Below are 20002 nucleotides of genomic sequence, written 5' to 3'. Positions count from 1 at the left end.
GGGGTTGAGTGTGTGTGTGTGTGTGTGTGTGTGTGTGTGTGTATATATATATATATATATATATATATATATATATATATATATATATATATATATATATATATATATATATATATATATATATATAGAATAAATGAAGTAGGAAAGGTGCTGGGAGGAATGAAAAGTGTTTAGATGTCGTTCACTGAGAATGGATGTAAAGAGACGGCTGTATGAGGGTGCTGTGGTACCGACTGCGTTATATGAGGCTGAAACATGGAATACAGGTGTAGCAGAGAGGAAAAGTTTGAATGTAATGGAGATGAGGTGTCTGAGGAGTATGTGTGGAGTGACACGTATGGATCGAGTGCGAAATGATAGAGTGCGAAGGAAAACTGGAGTTGTTCGGGAGATGGCTAGTAGAGATGAGCAGAGTGTTGCGATGGTTTGGGCATATGGAGAAAATGGATAATGAGCGATTGGTAAAAAAGATAACTAGATCTGATGTGAGACGTGTAAGGCTGAGAGGAAGACCACGAATAGGATGGATGGACAGTGTGAAGAGAGCGCTGGATGCGAGAGGGATGTCTGTTGAGCAAGGAAGAGTGGCTGTGTGTGACAGAAATAAATGGAGAGAAATAGTGAATGAATAAGTGATGACACAGCCCTGAGGGGATATTCTCCCGCATTTGGTCTTATCAGCTAGTCGGGTCAGGTGCGGGTAAAGGGATGAGTCTGTTATGATGTGGCAGGGGTAAACCAGCTCTGCTGTCGGGCCCTGCTACGGATGTTACTGATTGCATTGCGCAGTTGACCCTTGTGCGGTGTGGTGCGGTGAGTATCTGTCCGTTCTCCCCTTTGGGGCTAAGATGTGAATGAGTGTGTTTGAATGGATGAGTAAATGGGGAGTGTGTTGTCTTGTCTCGGCTACCTCCCTCTCCTTGGGGAAAGCAGCCTAGGTATATATATATATATATACAGTGTATATATATTCACTCTCATCTTAAATGCAAGGACCAACTTGCCTAGCCCTGGGCTCCTACACTCCTCATGGGTTAACATAGGATTGGATGATGGATATATATATATATATATATATATATATGTATCTATCTATTGCCAGACGCCTCAATCCCGATCGGGGTGGCCACAAACAAATCGCCTCCACGTTGCCCTGTCCCCCGCCATATCACTGCTCCACTCCCAACTCACACCCCCCTCTCTCATATACCTCTCCACCCCATCCCTCCATCTCATCCTCGGCCTCCCCCTCCCTCTTCCCCCCTCCACCTCACTCACATACACTCTCTTCATCAGTCTTTCACCCTCCATCCTCTCCACATGGCCAAACCACCTCAGTGTATTCCTCCTAACGCTTCCTATCACATCCACATCCACACCACAACGCTCCTTTATATCCTCATTAATTTTGTCAGCCTGTCTCTTCATGTGACTCCACAGGCTCCTCTTAAATAACTCATTTCCACTGCTCTCACTCTTGACTTGTGTCCTTCCAGCAACGTCCAAGCTTCACTTCCATACGTTAGAGTTGGTATCACAATACTGTCATGTAGTCATGTATATATATATATATCTATCTATCTATTGCCAGACGCCTCAATCCCGTTTGGGGTGGCCACAAACAAATCGCCTCCAAGTCACCCTGTCCCCCGCCATTTCACTGCCCTGCTCCCAACTCACACCCCCCTCTCTCATATACCTCTCCACTGCATTCCAATGGATCTCATAATTTGGAGGATTTTACAGTAACAGCCTGTCTGATGGCCCTAGGAATGTAGTGGTCTTACTGTCCTCCAGGACTTCCAGTCCATCTCTTCACTCCTTTATGCTTCCCCATTCTCTACTCATGTCTCTGTTCAAGTGGATAGGCTATCAAAATGGAAACAATACAAACAGCTATGCGCTGCCAAATGTGTGGGAATTTGAAAGGTTTGCCATGGTTAAGACCGCTCCAGCTACACCAGGAGGTAGTTCACAGTACTGTTGCCTACCTGATGTTCATCAACGAAGTCTTTCTTCTCTTCTCAATGATTTGCCTTACCTGATTCCTGGGAATACCTTGGAAAGGGAAATTATTAGCTTATAAGCACTACACTCACAGGGTTCACAAATAGCAGGTGCTATGCTTAAAAATGCAAATTAAATATGGTATTCAGTTGTTTTCTATTTATCTATTTATAGCCAGACACCCTTATCTCATTTGGGGTGGTCATAAACAAATTGCCTCCGTGTTGCCCTGTCCCATGCCATTCTGATGTACTCTCTCCAACTAACATCCCCCTCTCTCATATATCTCTCCACTCCATCTCTCCATCTCATCCTTGGTCTCTCTCCCTCTCCCCCAGTCCACCTCACTCACATACACTCTCCTTGTTAATCTCTCACTCTCCAGCCTCTCCACATGGCCTCAATGTAATTTTCTCTAAACACTTTTTATCACATCCACATTCACACCACAATATTCCCTCAATGTATTTCTAAACACTTTTTATCACATCCACATCCACACCACAATATTCCTTACTTCCTCATTTGTCGGTCTGTCTCCCCATGGAACTCCACATGCTCACTTCCACTGCTCTCACTCTTAACTTGTGTCTTTACAACAAGGTCCAAACTTCATTTCCACACGTCAGAGTGGGTATCACAATGGAGAAAAACCTCTACAATTTGTCATCCTTCAAGTCGGAAACCTCTACAACTCGGGATGGCTCCAAAATATTCATTTAAAAAATCAAAATTCAAAAATTCCCAAAAATGCGCACGTGAGGAAGAGAGTCAGCAAAAATTCCCCCAACTCGATAAGATGCCGAGTTGTACAGTAATGTTTAAGTGTTTAGTGTTTAGTTCCCCAGTACTGTATAGTACAAGTGATAAATACATTACAGTAATGGCCTTTATAGTGTTAATTGTGCTTTACATAGTGTACAGTGTCAAGTACAGTACAGTAAAGGTGTGCCCAAAAATGATCTTGGGCCCCCCTATCACCTCCAAAAACTACCAAAACTCCTCCTCCATGCCTGGAATACACCCTACACCTGCATGGAATCAGAGTAAGGGAGCTTTTACTGTCTGTTGTAAAAACTTTTAATTTCTTCCCATTTTTTCTTTTTTTGTGTGTGTGCTGGGGGGAACTAAAAGTTCATCCCTACAACTCGGCAAGGCTTGCACATGTATTATGCCGAGTTGTAGAGGTTTTACTGTACTATCATGCAGTGACTTCATGCAGATTTTTTTTTTTTTACATTGTATGGTTGTCCACCATATGTTCCTGCTACTGTCTATAGTCCTTTTCAATTCATTCATTCATTCATCATCTAAGTGTTTCCCCATGAGGAGCATAGGAGCCCGGGGCTAAGCAAGTTGGTCCTGACATTTAAGATAAGAGTGACCAGCCTCATTCATCCCTGACTGGCATTATATGAACAATAACCCCAACCTCCCCTTGGATATAAACCTGCACTGACTCAATCTGACTGGAGCACCTTAATTGTCCACTAAACCACCAGGCACTTTTCAATTCACCTCCTAATATACTTACTGCATTTCCATAACTGCAATATACATTATTGTACTGTATACTGTATCTTAGTATCTTGCTCACATGCTTTCACAGTTTAAACAATGGATTCTCACATTCCCAATCTTAAATGAAGTATACTATACATTAAAAACAATAAAAATTAATGAAAGAAATAGAGATGTGCACTCACCTGGTGGTAGAAGTGGTGCATGTGTTGGTATGAAAGATACCACAGAATCTTGGTATCGTACTCTACCACGACAGCTACCACTTTACCAGTTTCTCGGCTGAATCTGGGACCTGCTACTCCTGGAATAAAGTACTCACGGGGCGTTTCGTAAAGAGTACTGATGCCCTGGTGGATGCAGCGTTCAAATACATGGCGAGGAAAGGGGAAATGTGAACTCTCACAGCATGGAGAACGGTCCACTCCAGTAATAGGATCAATGCATCGTCGGTCCATCCATGTTTTAAAGGTTTCTATGAAGCAGTTAGGCAGCAATGGTCCCAGCGTTGGCATATAGAAGGTTTGGTTGCGCAGGGCTCGGCAAAACTTGAGAAGCCATTCCTGGGACTGTGGTCGGGCCACATCAAAATTGGGGTCAAGCTGTAGAGTGCCTCTTGAAGAAGGATTAAGGTGGTCTCCATCATCCACTGGTTGTACACCCCAAACTATACGCACTGGCAACCGATTTACCACATCTTCACGTAGGTTTCTCTCAAACCAAAACTTATATTTGTACTCAAGGTCATACTGCTCAAACATGTGGTCCCGGGAAAATAACTGAAAGTCTTGGGAATCTGGGAGTCTCAAGCCAGGCTGGTAGAAGACAATAACTGCACATCCAATGGCAATGGATCCAAACATCAACACCCACAAGTACCGCAGTTTTATCACCACCCACGGCAATACTCTTTCAAAAAACACCCGGGCAGACTCTGTACAGAAGTAACAGAAGCGAAGAGGCAGTGCACACACAAAAGAGCACTGTGGGGGTAGCTGAGGGGCATAGACTGGGGCAGGAGGAACACACAGGCAGCATGTAGCAGCACCCCATCGCTCGGCTACCACAACACATGCTGGCACCCACGTAACCATCAACAGTAGGTTTGCCAAGACTACTGTTCCTGCAAATATACTGGGAAAAAAAAAAAAAAAATCAATATAATAATACTTTACATTAAATCCTTGATTTTCAAGTTACTAAATCAATTCAAGTACATTATTTCAAAATGTTCCCTCCAGCACTAACAAAACCTATCCCTGGCTGACTGGCCTGCTTGATCAGACAGACCAGGTTTACTTAACATCAACAATATAGGGTTACAGTTCTTTAATAATCTTGGCAAATCTGGTCAGCTGATATTAACTCTTATCCATCCATCATCAAATCCTATGTTGCCCCATGAGCAGCATAGCAGCCTGGGGCTAGGCAAGTTGGTACTGATATTCAAGATGGGAGTGACCAGCTTCACTCATCCCTGAGTGGCTTTACGTGAGCAATAAACCCCAGCCACCCCTTGGATATAAACCTGCACTGGATCAATCCAATTGGAGCGCCTTAATTACATACTAATCCACCAGGAACCATAATTTGGTTATATGGTTACCACCCACTGTAGTAAATAGTTTCCTGGAGTACAGGAAACCATTTGGCTTGTCACTCAGTGTAGAGTCGCTGACAGGCAGAAGGAAGAGGAAAGAATGAAGGAAAGACAGAAGAGGGACTGTAGTCACCTGTGGGCAGAAGGAAGAGGAAAGAATGAAGGATAGACAGACAGATGAGAAATGATGGAAGAGAGGAAAGGTCAGACGCCCAAAACAACACTACATCGAGTGAGTGGATGGTAGGTGCCCCCATCTATACTACCCAAGGAAAAAAAGTTTTTAATACATTTGGCATGGCTAAAAAATTATTTTTTCACTTGCATAAAACAAACTTGGAGGCACCTTGATGAAGAGGAACACTGAGTTCTAAGGTAGTGGTCCTACTCCTCAGGCAGATTCATGTAAATGCCAAAGAACTTAAAGTGGCTGTGTCAGTTTCTGCTCAGTTTCAGCCCTTCATCAAGGAACAGGGCTTTGAGATTCAGAAGGCATTCCCACACAGGACCAGGGGATGAATGCATCAGACTACCTTCTCACACACTCGGATGAAATTTGGCACTTTGCCATAGGTTGAAAACCCACCTATAGGGAGCATACCTCCCGGGCGAAGAAAATGCTGGAGAAGTTACACTCTTTCAAACAACAATGTTTTTAAACTAATGGGCTCTGTCTAGAGTCCCCAGATTCATCTACACACATTTAATCAGAATTCTTGAGACATACACTGGCCTTACAAGCTGGGAGTTCCTACAAACATCAAGTAATTTGGGTCGTTCTTCAGAAACTGCACAATTCCACTAAAACCCAATCTGAGTCCTGCAGATAGGGCTTTGGTTAAATTCCTTTTTAGCCAGGGATAATTCGACTCTTACATGGTATCTCTGTGGAACTACAAGACAGAATTCTTTTTCTCCAAACATCCAGCTGGACTCAGTCTTTACATACCATGTTACAATGGAGGACTTTCTAGCACAAAGGTTTGGCATTACCAACCGGGAAAAATTACCAAATGAGGAAAATCTCTTCCCTGTAGAAGGAATTCTTTTACTTTAACCAACTCACAAGCTCTTCCTCTTCACTGGTCACTTGCTAGGATCCTTAACTTCATTACTCCTTTAACATTCAAAATAATTCAAATCATCAAAAGACCTACATCTTAACAAAGCCTTCCTCCTGACAGCACTAGCTTTGGATGCCAGAGTCTCAGAATCTCTCTCTCTCTCTCTCTCTCTCTCTCTCTCTCTCACACACACACAACACACACACATACAGGTCGCCAACCGAGGAGCAGCTCCGAGTTGATTGTGGGAAAATAACGCAAAAACAGTGGAAAAAAGGAGGTCAGCCTATTGTGACTACGTGAACTGAATGCGTGAGTGGTGGTCCCATCTGATAACAGTGAAAAAAAAAAAGGGGGGGGGGGAGGACTCAGTCAAATAAGAGCACACAACATGGCAGAAGTTTAAAATGTTTGTACAGGTGTATAATGGCGGAAGGAGCGAGACCTTTGTTTACAACCACTGCAAGTGAATTTGGGGGTTTCTCCAATGAAGACCGGAATGGAGGTAGTATTAAGCTGAATCAAACAAGAGTAGAAGGTGTTGAGAAAATGGTTGAGAGAAATGCACAGAAATTAGAGTGTTGCAGGAACGAACACTACAACAAGAGAGAGAGATTAAGGAACTGAAAAATTAGGTGGAGAGTCTGTTCACATAGTGCAGAACAAGATAGAGAAATATTAAATTTAAAAGTAAGTACAGTAATGATTCAGCCTCATATGAAACAGAACAGCTTAAAAGAGAACAAATGAGGTTGGAGGAAGAAGGAGATAGGATGAAAAGTAAACTCAAAGAGCATGAATCAAAAATAAAGATGCAAGATGAAAGGTGAACCCATTAAGGAAATTAAGGGTGAGCATAAGGGATGGATGAAAATTCATGAAGAAGGGAAAATAAATCTAAATGAGATCATACAACAACAGAAGAAAGAAAACCAAGAAAAGATAAAGAAGAAAGTGGTCAAGGTAATAAAAAGTAAAAAATCACTTGTCAGAGATACAGCAGACAAAAAAAATTCGTAATTATCTCAGGTTTGAAAGAAAAACCTACATCAGTGAGGTCAGAAAGAGAAAGGGAAGAACTGAGAAGGGTAAAGGAAATAGTGTCAATAGTTATGGAAGGAAATGACTAAGCCTCAGAGGAGACTGAAGAAGTGTTTAGGCTGGGAAAATATGTGGAGGGAGGGACAGGACCACTAAAAGTAAAATTTTGATCTCTGGTCATGGTAAATGAAATAATCAAGACTTGGAAATTTGCAGATAAGAAGGAATTCAAAAATATCTGGATATGGAGATATGCAAATGAGGGAGAGAGAGCTAAAATAAAGGAACTTGTTAGGGAAACCAGAGAAAAAAATGACCAGAGAACAAAGGAAGAGAAGACAGAGTCGTATTGGAGAGTTATGGATCAGAAATTGAGGAAGTGGTACCAAGGGAGAGAAGGAGAGAGGACACAATAAAAAACGATTCAAAAAGAATAAAAGTGGCATATGCTAATGTAGATGGTCTAATCTTAGCAAGGCTGGAGATAGACAATTTCTTAAGGGTAACTGAACCGGACATTATGTGCTTTGTAGAGACCAAGCTAAGAGAAAATACTGGAATCCAAATGGGAGATGGGAAATACAAACTATGGAGAAGAGATCTATCTATCTATATCTATATACCTAGGCTGCTTCCCCCAAGGAAAGGGAGGAGAAGAGATAGAAAAGAAAAAATGGGAGGAGTGAAGATAGCAATGAAATGCAACCTTAATGTGGATAGTGTGGAACTGAGAGAAGGTATGGCTGAAGTGATAAACATAGTACAGTAATAGAAACCAGAGGGAAAGGTAAGAGAGACATCGCAGTAGCATGTCCCCCCCAAGACAAGGGCATGGAATGAGGAGGAATATCATATGTTGCTAGAAATGGTTAGAAATCTTCAGAAAGTGACTGAGAAAAGCAACAACATAATGCTGATGGGTGACTTTAATTGTAAAGGGGTAAACTGGGAGGAGTGGGACTCATGAAGTAGTGAAGATTCATGGGGCAGTATACTGTTACATATAGCAATGGATAATGTAATGACCCAGTGGGTCAAAGAGGAGACAAGATTAGGAGGTGATGACACAACAGCAAGACTAGATTTAATTCTAACCAAAAAACCTGATGCAACTGAATCTCTGAAATATCTGTGTCCAATAGGAAAAAGTAATGATGTAGTGATAGAGTTCCAAATGACAGAAGGAAATCGGGAGACAAGAGATGAGCTATACAGGCATGGAAGATGCAACTTTGGGAAAGCAAACTTTTCAGGATTGAAAAAAAATTGTGAATGGACTGGTGAGAATTCAGGGAAACAAGGGAGATACAGAAGAAGAAGTGGGATATCTTGCTAGACTTCTATAATACGGATGTGGAAAAGTATGTGCCAAAAATTAGTGGGAAAGGGAACTGGAGAAATGACTGCTTCAACAAAAGGTGTATTTTTTTTTTTTTTTTTTTAATGCGAGGAAGAAGGAACCAAAGGCCATGAGCCCGCAGTAACAGTTCCCTCCAAGAGAAGAACAAAATACAATAGAGAGCCAAATTCAAGATCCGATCATTTTGAGATGCCTGGACACACTATGTTTGAAAGACTGGAGATCATAGGCAGCAGGAAATACAGACAGAGGGAGACAGTTCCAGAGATGACCTGTTGCATAAATGAAAGACTGGGAGTAACGGTTAACTCTTGCATTAGAGAGTTGGACAGAAAAGGGATGAGAGTTTGCTGCCAGACGGGTGCTACGCGCCCGTCGTAGAGGTGTAGGAATGCAAGCAGACAGTTCAGAGGAGCAGTGACCATTAAAGTAGCGATAGAAAAGAGATAAAGATGCAACAGAGCGGCGAAGAGACAGAGGTTGAAGGGAGTCAGTAAGAGGAGGAGAGTTAATGAGACGAAAAGCCTGACTCCACCCTATTGAGAAGAGCTGTATGTGGGGAGCCTCCCCACACATGAGAGTTGTACTCCACACAGGGGCGGATAAAACCCCTGTATAGAGTCAACAATTGTGCAGGGGTAAAGAAAGAGCGGAGTCGGCTTAGCACACCCAATCTCTTGGAAGCAGATTTTACAAGAGATGTAATATGATCTTTCCAAGATAAGTCCCGAGTAAATGAAACCCCAAGCATGTTCAAGGATGATGCAGGATTAAGCTGAATATTATTAAACATTAGTGGGTATACCTGTGGAAGATTTTGTCGGGTTGATAGGTGTAAGAACTGAGTCTTAGATACATTAAAGACAACCATATTATTTTTACCCCAGTCAGAGATATGAGCCAAGTCAGACATTAGGTGTGCCATAGCCTCATCCCTTGTTTCTTGAAGTAACTGTTGAGATGGGCGTTGCGGGAACCGAATGGAAAGGTGAAGGGTGGAGTCATCAGCGTATGAGTGGATAGGGTTAGATGTACAGCTTAGAAGATCATTGATGAATAAAAGGAAGAGAGTTGGTGATAGGACAGAGCCCTGAGGAACACCACTGTTGATAGATCTAGGAGAAGAACGATGGCTGTCTACAACAGCGGCTATAGAACGACCAGAAAGGAAGCTAGCAATGAAGGCACAGATAGAAGGATACAAACCGTAGGAGGGCAGTTTGGAAATTAAAGATTTATGCCAGACTCGATCGAAAGCCTTTGAGATGTCAAGTGCAATGGCAAAGCTTTCGCCTAAGTCTCGAAAGGAGGATGACCAGGAGTCTGAAAGGTAGGTGAGAAGATCGCCAGTGGAGCATCCCTGACGGAACCCATACTGACGATCGGAAAGAAGGTTGTGATAGGAAAGATGCCTTAAAATTTTTCTATTAAGAATTGACTCGAAAACTTTTGAAATACAGGACGTTAAAGCAATTGGACGATAGTTGGAGGGTTGGGAGTGGTCACCCTTCTTTGGGACTGGCTGAATGAGAGCAAACTTCCAGCAAGAAGGAAAGGTACAAGTTGACAGACAAAGGCGAAATAGTTTGCCTAGGCAGGGTGTAAGCACAGAAGCACAGTTCTTGAGAACAACAGGAGGGACCCCATCAGGCCCATATGCCTTGTTAGTACTGAGGCCAGTGATGGCAGAAAATACATCAACTGAAGAAATTTTAATGTCAGCCATGAGGAAATCAGAGGGGGGAAGTGATGGAGGAACAGCACCGGAATCGTCTGAGGTGGAATTGGAGGAGAAAGTCTGTGCGAAGAGATCTGCTTTATCAGTAGAAGAAATAGCTACAGAACCATCAGAGTAGAAAAGAGGAGGGAAGGATGATGAGGTAAAGTTGTTAGAAAGATTTTTGGCAAGGTGCCAGAAGGAGCGGGAAGAATTCGAGTTGGAGAGTTGAGAGCATTTAGTATGGATGAAATTATTTTTAGTAGAGAGAAGAACAGACTTAGCACGATTCCGGGCAGAAACATAAAGATTACGTGATTCGGGGTGGGTTGGCTCCGGTACCTTTTGTAAGCCTTCTCCTTGTTGCGGACAGCATTAGAACAAGCGTGATTAAACCAAGGCTTTCTTGCGTTAGTCAAAGGATATGAGAAAGGAATGTATGCTTCCATGCCCGAGAGAATAATCTCCGTAATGCGCAAGGCACACTCAGATGGCTCACGGCCACGGAAGCAATAATCATTCCAGGGAAAATCAAAGAAGTACTGCCTGAGGGCCTCCCAGTCCACGGCTCCAAAATGATGGCCAAAAAAAAAAAAAAGGGATAAGGCATGGAACAAATGGAGAAAGAGAGGTAATGATAGAACAACAGAAGAATATAAAAGAACTAGAAATGAATATACAAGAATATGTAGAAAGGAAGAAAGAAACTTTGAAAAAGGTATAACTGACAAATATAAGGACGAACCAAAATTGTTCTACAGGTTTGTTAATGGCAAACTGAAATAAAAGGAAAGAATCAGTAAGCTGAAAGTAGAAAGAAATGTCTATAAAGATGCAGTTACACAAGCTAAAATAATGAACAAATGCTTTCAATCAGTCTTCACGAGAGAAAGTGATTTCGTGGAGGAGGAGGGAGAGACAAGAAATGTAGTGTTAAAAGAAGTAAAAGTTGAAGTGCATAAAGCGTACAAATTACAGGAAACTCAAGATAGGAAGGCCCCAGGACCTGACAGGATCTCTAATAGGAGCGTTCATGCTGAGTGGAAAATCTGCCAGATACCACCAGAAACTATGTCTCATTTTCGTTTTGACGGGCTAAGGGGGTCTTAGTTAAACTTCGGTGTTCTTTTTCTGATCGATATTTACGATATTGGTTAAGCAAATACCTTTAAAAAAATGTAAATTACTCTTACTTGTGCTATTTCACCCAAAATATCGCCGAAAAATTCATATATTTATATATCTTCCCTAAGAAGGTTAAGACAGAATCTGCCAAGAAGATGGTTTTTGGACTGTAAGAAGCAAAAAAGGTGTATGAATAATGACATTCGTATATAATCTGACTTGTACAAACAAAGGCAAATATGGTCTATCCATAGTTTAATATTTATTAGACTTTAAAATGTTATGGCATATCGAAGCCTAGCGCTGCCAGACGTACGAAGCAAGCCAGCTGATGGAGTAGGTCACAGAGCAAGGAAAGACACAATTTTTTGGTTTGCTTGGAAAACTTGTTGTACCGGAGGCAGCAACTGAATACTGACATGCTTTCTTGATGTGAATTAAGTTATATTCTTACTCACAAGGACTTTAATGTGTTAGTATGAATTATACAGTACATCCTTCAATTTTGCAAATTTTAACTTTGCGATTCACCAATTTTGCGAGGTAGTTTCAAAAGTCATGTATTTTTTAACATTTATGAACTTTGAGTGGTGGGAGAGTTGTCTTCCCGCACTACTGTACTTTACCATGCGGAGTAGTGACATCATAGTTCACTGGGTGTACTGCGCCTCCTAGTTCAGTGGTCTACCGCCCCGCCATATTTGTTTGCACCTGTTCCCAACCAAGGTCACTGACCCTCACAATTTTGTGGTGCTCCTCGCAATATCCCAGAAGTCTAACCTTGCATGAGTGTTATCATGGCGCCAACAGGTAAGAAGAACAAGAAAATAAGTTTGGAGACCAAATTGAAAATAAGAGGCAGAAAAAACACAGCAAGATGTGGAAATATCTGTCGACAGTGATAGTGATGACGTAGGCCCCGCGGGGCCACAATAGCCGTACCCAAGCCTCGCCCTGCCACCAGTCCCGTACACCACGCCAGTCTTCACATCAGTGTAAATGCATTTTTTTTTTTTTTTTATGTTTCTTACCTATGATGTTTTCTTATTAATATTACTGTACAGTACATCAGTTCATGTTTGTTTATCATCATAAAATTAAGAGGCCGAGTCGAGAGAGTGGGAAAAAGTGCTTACCTTGGGGTGATGTCGACCAATTTGCCTGTAATTCAAATACAGTATTTTAATTGTTTCATTTTTGCGAATTTTGATTTTGCAAGGGTTTTTGTCGACCATCTTCTCGCAAAATTGAAGGATGGACTGTAATCAGCTATTATTGTTGGTTAAAGATATACAGTATATATATATTTCTATGCATGCATAAACCAGGCTGCAACCGCCGTGAAATATTTTTTATATTACTATATTTTTTCATGCTGCACTGACAAAGCACTGTTTTATAAAGAAGAAATAGTATATTTACATATTTTTACAATATATAAGATGCATGAAAAAGGCCATTCAATCATTGCCCAACATGATTTCCCCCCCCCCCCCAAAATTAAAATACCGGTGATATCTGGCATTTCTCCAGTCGCGTGAATGCTCCTATTGGATACTAAAGGAATGCAGAGAACAACTGGCGGATAAGATTCATGGTTTGATTTTGTGTTCTCTGGAAGACAGGAAAGTGCCTCGGGAATGGAAGAGTGCCAATGTGGTACCAATTTATAAGGGATTGAACAAGGAAGAACCCCTGAATTATAAACCAGTGTCCCTGACTAGCTTGGTCATAAAATTCTGCGAGAGAATCCTGAAAGACAGATGGATAAAATATCTGGAGGAGATGGACATTTTGGCACAAAGTCAGTTTGGATTCAGATGGGGAGGGTTATGTGTTTCCATCTTGTTGAGCTTCTACTCTAGAACGATTGACGTACTACAAGAGAGGGATAGTTGGGTGGATTGTGTGTACAGTAATCCCTCCAATATCCGATATAATAGAGCCATAGGCAGGTCCGGATAGTGGTCCTGTCCGGATATTGGGCCCCAGCTTCTGGACTTGTACTTATGGACCCTAACTCAGAAAAACACCTATACAACTCCCTCTGGACATGCACTGCACCTATTTAAGACCCAAATCACACCAATAAGGGACATAAAAGGCTGAAATAAATGCAAAAGAACCATAAAATGAGGTTTTAGATGTGAGTTTATACAATATTAAACATTCTGGGTACTTAAAGTCCCTTGCTCCTGGACTGGTTTGAACCGCCAGTTTGCAGTTCACAGTTAATCCTCTGCACTATAAATTCTAATTTCTTAACACTACACAACACTGTAAATTCCTGTGTGTTCTAGTGGCGAGGTATTGCAGTTTATTCACTGTTTATTCACAAAAAACAAGCACCTGTGGCTTGCACTGCTATAAGCATCTGCTCTCGATCGGAGTTAGGCTGTGACTGTTGATGAAGGTGGGGTAACAGAGTTGCCAGATCGCAACGGCCACATTACCAATCTCCTCAACTTTCATTACCAAATTTAACTTTTCATTACCAAATTCATAAAGCTAGCATTTATTCTTCACTAATTATATATACAAGTGGAAATACATGTAATCACTTTCCTTATAATTAACACCATGATGATTATTTTCACGCTATGTAGGGTAGCAGATTAATCAGAGAGAGCAAACAATCCACCATCTCCATCCTGTGTATCCTCATACATGTGAAAAATCCATTTGGTAATGCATTATTCTGATTCATTACCAAACGAATTTTTCATTACCAAATTGGCCCACGCCTGTTAATGAAAAATACCAAATGGCAACCCTGACAGGGGAGGGGGGAGGGGGGAGGAAGGAAGGGGTGAAGGGACCATGGTGTAACAGCTGTTTGGCGCCAGGCGGCAATTTCAAATTACGGGGTGGGAAAAAAGTCAAGATTTTTTTCGAATTTTTTGCGGTTTTTGGCCCATTTTGGTAATATTGGATCACAGGATGATTATGTCCGGTTAGTGGGGAATGTTCGGATATTAGAGGGATTACTATATTTAGACCTGGAGATAGCCTTTGATATGGCACTCCACAAGCGACTAATGTGAAAATTGGAACACAGAGGAGGACTGACAGGGAACCTCTTCGAGTGGATGAGAGACTTCTTGAGAGACAGGCAAATGAGGACAGTAATAAAGGACAGGATATCTCGATGGAGTTCCACAGGACTCGGAGTTAACACTGGTAATGTTCCTGATTTAAGTAAACAACATCGTAGATGGAATGAACAGTTATGCAAGTCTGTTTGCTGACGATGCAAAGATCATGAGGACAGCAGAAGCTGAAGAAGACCATAAAATGCTGCAAGAGGACCTGGATAGGTTTCATGAGTGAAGCCGGATGTGGGAAATGAAATTTAACGCAAAACAATATCAAGTACTGGAAATGGGTAAAAGTACCAGGAGACCATCATTGAATTATTTGATGGTAATGAACCAATCACAAAAGCAAGAGAAGAGGACTTGGGAATGCTGGTCCAGGATAATTTGTCACCCGAAAAACACATTAGTAAGAGAGTTAGAGAGACGTACAATCTCTTATCTAACATAAGAGTAGCATTTCATTACATGGATGAGGAAATGAGGAAAAAACTGATAGTGGCCATGATCCACCCCAGGCTGGAATATGAGACAGTAATGTGGTCCCCATGTAAAAAGAAAGATATAAACAAGATCGAGAGAATACAAAGAACAGCAACCAAGATAGTCCCTAGCCGGGAAGATTTGTTGTGCAGGGAAAGGCTGGAAAAGCTAGATCGGCCTGTCTCAGAAGAAAGAAGAGAGAGAGAGAGAGAGAGAGAGAGAGGCGACATGATTGCTGTGTTCAGGGCCATGATGGGAGTAGAAAAAACTGACAGAGAAGATCTGTTTGTATGGGATGGGAGAGTAACGAGGACATCGGATGAAAACGAAAAACCCAAATTGCCAGAAGGATATAAAAAAATACAGTTTTCCATGCAGATGCACAGACTTAAGGAATTATCTAGACAAAGAGACCATCCAGTCTAAAAACTTAAATGAGTTCAAAGCAAAATTTAACTTACTGAGAAACAGAGACAGGACCCCACAAGCATAGCTCATTTCCTGTATATCACAACTAAGTAAACACAACTAGGTAAACACACACACACACACACACACAAGGCCAGAGCAGCAGGGAATCCATCACCTCGCTCTGCGCTGGCCATCCATGGCCACATCTAAACAGTATCTTTATGTGTGTCAAGTCTGTACTATGTTAAATTAGGTGATGTTTTAATATAGTAGAGCAAGTATATGCAAAATGGTTGCCCAAATAACAGAATACATCCAGTTAGTGCAAGAATTCGCTGATACAATGCACCATCAGCTGGGTGTCATCTGTCAGCAGGCAGGTAGCAGGGAGATGCAAACTTGTAAGTAGAAGTTATCTTTCTAAGTGAGAATTACCAGAAGATAAGCACCATCTTTAGTAAAGTGAATATGGAAGGAGTTAAGAAAAGGGATAAAGCTAGAAAACAGGATGATGATTTCTACCTAGAACTGGTTGAAATGGAAACATATAACAAATTAGTAGAGAATGTGAATAAAGTGGAGAAAACTTTTCAAATGGAAATAGATGAAATTAAGAAGCAATTATGCATGCAGAAGAAAATGAAAAATTAGTAAAGGAATTAAACAAAAAAGATACAACAATAGACAGACTGTCAGTTGAGGTAGTTTCACTTAGAAGAAAGATTAGTGAAATGGCAAGTACAGTTGTCAACCAGACGAAGCACATCATTAACAACCTCAAGCACTCATCTGCATGTGGACCAGACAACATAAGCAACAATCACCTTAAACACCTTGGACCACAAGGCATACAAGCACTCACCAATATATCAAACTACAGCTACTCACACAACATAATACCCAACATCTGGAAGCATGGCATTATCATCACTAACCCTAAACCCAACAAAGATCCCACATTACCCTCCTCACACTGCCCCATCACACTCCTCTGCACCTCCTCTAAAGTCACTGAACGACTGTGCTACAACTAGTCACACATCACATTCCCCTAGCCCAGTCACATCATGGTTTTAGGCCACTACACTCCACAAACACCCTTCTTACAGATCTTACACAGAGAGTTTTCGATGGCATGAATTCAGCTAGGCCACCACACAGAACACTCCTAATCACACTAGACATTAGCAAAGCTTTTGATGCCATCCCCTGCCACAACCTCACAAACAAAATACCGTACTCAACACAAACAACCACAATAACACAAAAAGATGGCTGGCAAACTACTTAGCAGGCAGATGTGCACATGTAACATTTGCCGGTCAGTCTTCTAACATCAGAAACTTCACAAAAAGGCGTCCCCCAAGGATCTGTTTTGTCCCCTACACTCTTTAACCTATACATGCACGACATACCCACACTCCACACACCACAGATATACACAGCTTCCTATGCAGATGATATAACACTTACATGTACGCACCAAAATGCAAACACAGCAGCACACATCATTCAACCTTACCTTAACACACTACACAAATGGTTCACCACACACAGGCTCAAAATTGCCCCAGCCAAATCTACAGTGACCCTTCTCGCAAACTGGACAGCAGAACACAGTCACATCCCACACCTCACCATAAACAACACTCCCCTACCACACACACACACACACACAAAATCCTTGGTGTAACATACAGTACATCAATGTCATTTAAACAACACATCACAAACATTAAAAATAAAATAACACCAAGACTCAGTGCTTTGAGGTCACCTGCCCATACATTCGGACACAACAAAGAAACCACCACCACAGTATACAAACAATACATACGTTCAGTGATGAATTATGCAAGCCCTGCCTGGGCTTCTAACCTGACCAAAACACACTACAACACTCTACAGACCATACAGAACAAGCCCTAAAAATAATCACCAGCTGCACAGCTACTACACCCACAGACCACCTACATCAAGAAACCAAAGTCCTCAAAGTCAAGGATCACCTAGATATGAGAGGCACTCAGTTTCTTGCTGCAGCCTCCACAATCTAATCTATCAAGCTACTATGATAGAGTTACAGAAACATTACAGCAATGAGAAGGAAGGGTGGTCAGTGTCTATTTAGATTTCAAGAAAGCATCTGAATCTATTTAGATTTCAAGAAAGCATTTGACAAAGTACCACAACAAAGACTTTTATGGAAACTGTACCATCATATGGTATCCAAGGCAACCTGCACTGTTAGATCCACAATTTTCTCAGAAAAAGGGAAGTGAGAAGTGCACTAAGGGGAAATTACTCATCACAGAGGGAAGTGACCAGCGGTGTTCCACAGGGCTCAGTGCTGGCACCAATTATGCCTTAAGTATATATAAATGACATAGTAACACTGGAAATGGAAGCTATCTAATTAGGTTTGTGGATGATGCAAAAATACAAAGAAATATTGCTAACACAGATTCGTGCAGAGAGCTACAAGAAGAATTAATTAAGCTTCATGAATAGGGCAATAAATGGCAAATGGAATTTAATGTGGACAAGTGTCATGTAATTAAGTTTGGTGAAAAAAGACCAGATTGGGATTATAAGTTAGGAAGTTCAACCCTACACATATCAGAAAGGGAGAAGGACCTAGGAGTGATTATCAATAACAGACTATCTCCGGCTGACCATATCAGCGAGACGGTAAGTAACATGTATACAATCCTTGCTAATGTGAGAACAGTATTCTATCTATCTATCTATTGCCAGACGCCATAATCCCGTACGGGGTGGCCATTTGACTCTGAGTTATTTGTTTTACAGGGAGGGGCACTAACCCTCCACCAACCCACTTGACACGTAGGGAGCACGTATGGTTTGGTTATATGGTTACCACCCAGCGTTGTAAATGATTTCTTGGCTTACAGGAAACCATTTGGCTTGTCACTCAATGTAAAACCACCTGTAATGGAAAGAAAAGCAATAAGTAGTGACAGGAAAGATGGGAGAAAGAGGAAGAGAGGAGGGCAGGCACAGAAAAAGAATGATAAAGGCTAAGGAAGAAGTAGGCAGCACTACATCAAGTGAGTGGATGATGGTCGCCACCACCTACCACTAAGAATAGTACTGACATATATATATGAAGACATGCTGAGAATGATAACATCATTCATCAGACCAACCCTGGAGTATGCATCAGTAGCCTGGAATCCTTATCTCAAAAAACACATAAATAAGACTGAAAAAGTACAAAGGGCAGCTAAAAGATGGGTATCAAGCTTGTGGGATCTAAGCTATGAAGAAAGACTATAAAAATTGAACCTACCAACACTACAGGAGAGAAGGAAAAAAGGAGACATGATTATGTTATATACTGTAAATGCATCTCAGGGAAAGAGAAATAGACATAAATGGAAAAAATAATAAACTATGGGGAAGCATCAGCAAGAGGACACTGCAAAAAACTACACAATACGAGAGGCGATAAAGATGTAAGGAAATTCAGTTTCCCAGATACGACAAGTGATCAGTGGAATGCACTACCGAATCAATTAGTGTGCCAACACTATTCATAAGATTAAGGATATGCATGATAAAAAAGGTTTAATACATGGGACAGTACGAGCTTGACTCATTCCTGTAAAGATACAATTAGGTAAGCGTTCACTCACACACACACACACACACACACACACACAGCCATCATGGTGATACAAAACTTTCAACCAAATAGTATCCTTCATGAACCTCCAGAAGACACCCACCCCACAGAAACTACCCAACCCAGAGAGACATGACTGCACCAAGCCAGACTATGATGCAGTTATCACCCTCTCCTGCTTCAATACTAGCACAAAGTACAAATCACAACAATCCACTTTGCCCATATTACAAAGTTGTCACCCATATCAGAACACACTCACTGCATGTGCCACTATCATAACATATACAATCCTTCAACAACAGACTGCTGGGAACACAGCTGAAGTGTCTTGTTTTCTGCAGCCAACTGGGTTCATGGCCAGATGATCTTGGGACTGCCCTACAAACAGCAACACTTGCAGCAGTTAGGTGGGATTTATGTCAAGGAGATATCATACAATCTCAAAATGATTTTGTTATTCATTGTAATATTTCACACAAATCTCAGGGTGTCATTATTTTTCTGGAATACAATTACATCCTCTCCATTAATTACACTGTCATATAACACACAGTCACTGTCTCATTGGCCAAAAGGATTCACTGATTCCTGACTGACTGTAATTGACATGCTAATCATCAATGCTAAATACTGTAGCAAATTCATGTTATCAATAATATACATGTTAAAAAGGCGTGGATCCCCACCTGAAGCAGCGGATGGCAGTGATGTGAGAGACACAGGAGGCAAAGAAAGCTGCAGCAGTGGTGAGAGAAGTAACCAGAATAGAGGCAGCTGCATGGCGCAAAGCATCACCCACCAATTTCACCATTGTGCCTGTGGTTTTGTCTTGTTTGGCTAGGGCCCACACTCGGCAGTAAACAAACGTGTCATCAGCTCCAATACCTGAAGAACAGAAGCTAAATGTGAGTGCAAAGTTTTTTTCA

The 20002-nt window shown here is 41.5% G+C and overlaps 1 protein-coding gene across 1 annotated transcript in view; it reads right to left on the bottom strand.

Moving 5' to 3' along the window:
- Window positions 1-20002, bottom strand: part of disp (RND transporter family member dispatched) — a 135909-nt gene that overhangs the window by 20798 nt on the left and 95109 nt on the right. Inside the window, exons 9-10 of the mRNA XM_080273354.1 lie at window positions 19763-19961; window positions 3714-4662 (exon numbers count right to left, since the gene is read on the bottom strand). Coding sequence (XP_080129480.1) covers window positions 3714-4662; window positions 19763-19961 — 1148 coding nt within the window. The remainder of the gene's footprint in view (window positions 1-3713; window positions 4663-19762; window positions 19962-20002) is intronic.

The sequence above is a fragment of the Coenobita brevimanus genome, chromosome 54, assembly GCF_032717465.1.
Source record: "Coenobita brevimanus isolate Jiangsu-jjx chromosome 54, ASM3271746v2, whole genome shotgun sequence".
Classification (NCBI taxonomy): domain Eukaryota; kingdom Metazoa; phylum Arthropoda; class Malacostraca; order Decapoda; family Coenobitidae; genus Coenobita; species Coenobita brevimanus.
The sequence above is the reverse complement of the archived record's forward strand: the minus strand, read 5'-3'. Positions and strand labels throughout refer to the sequence as shown.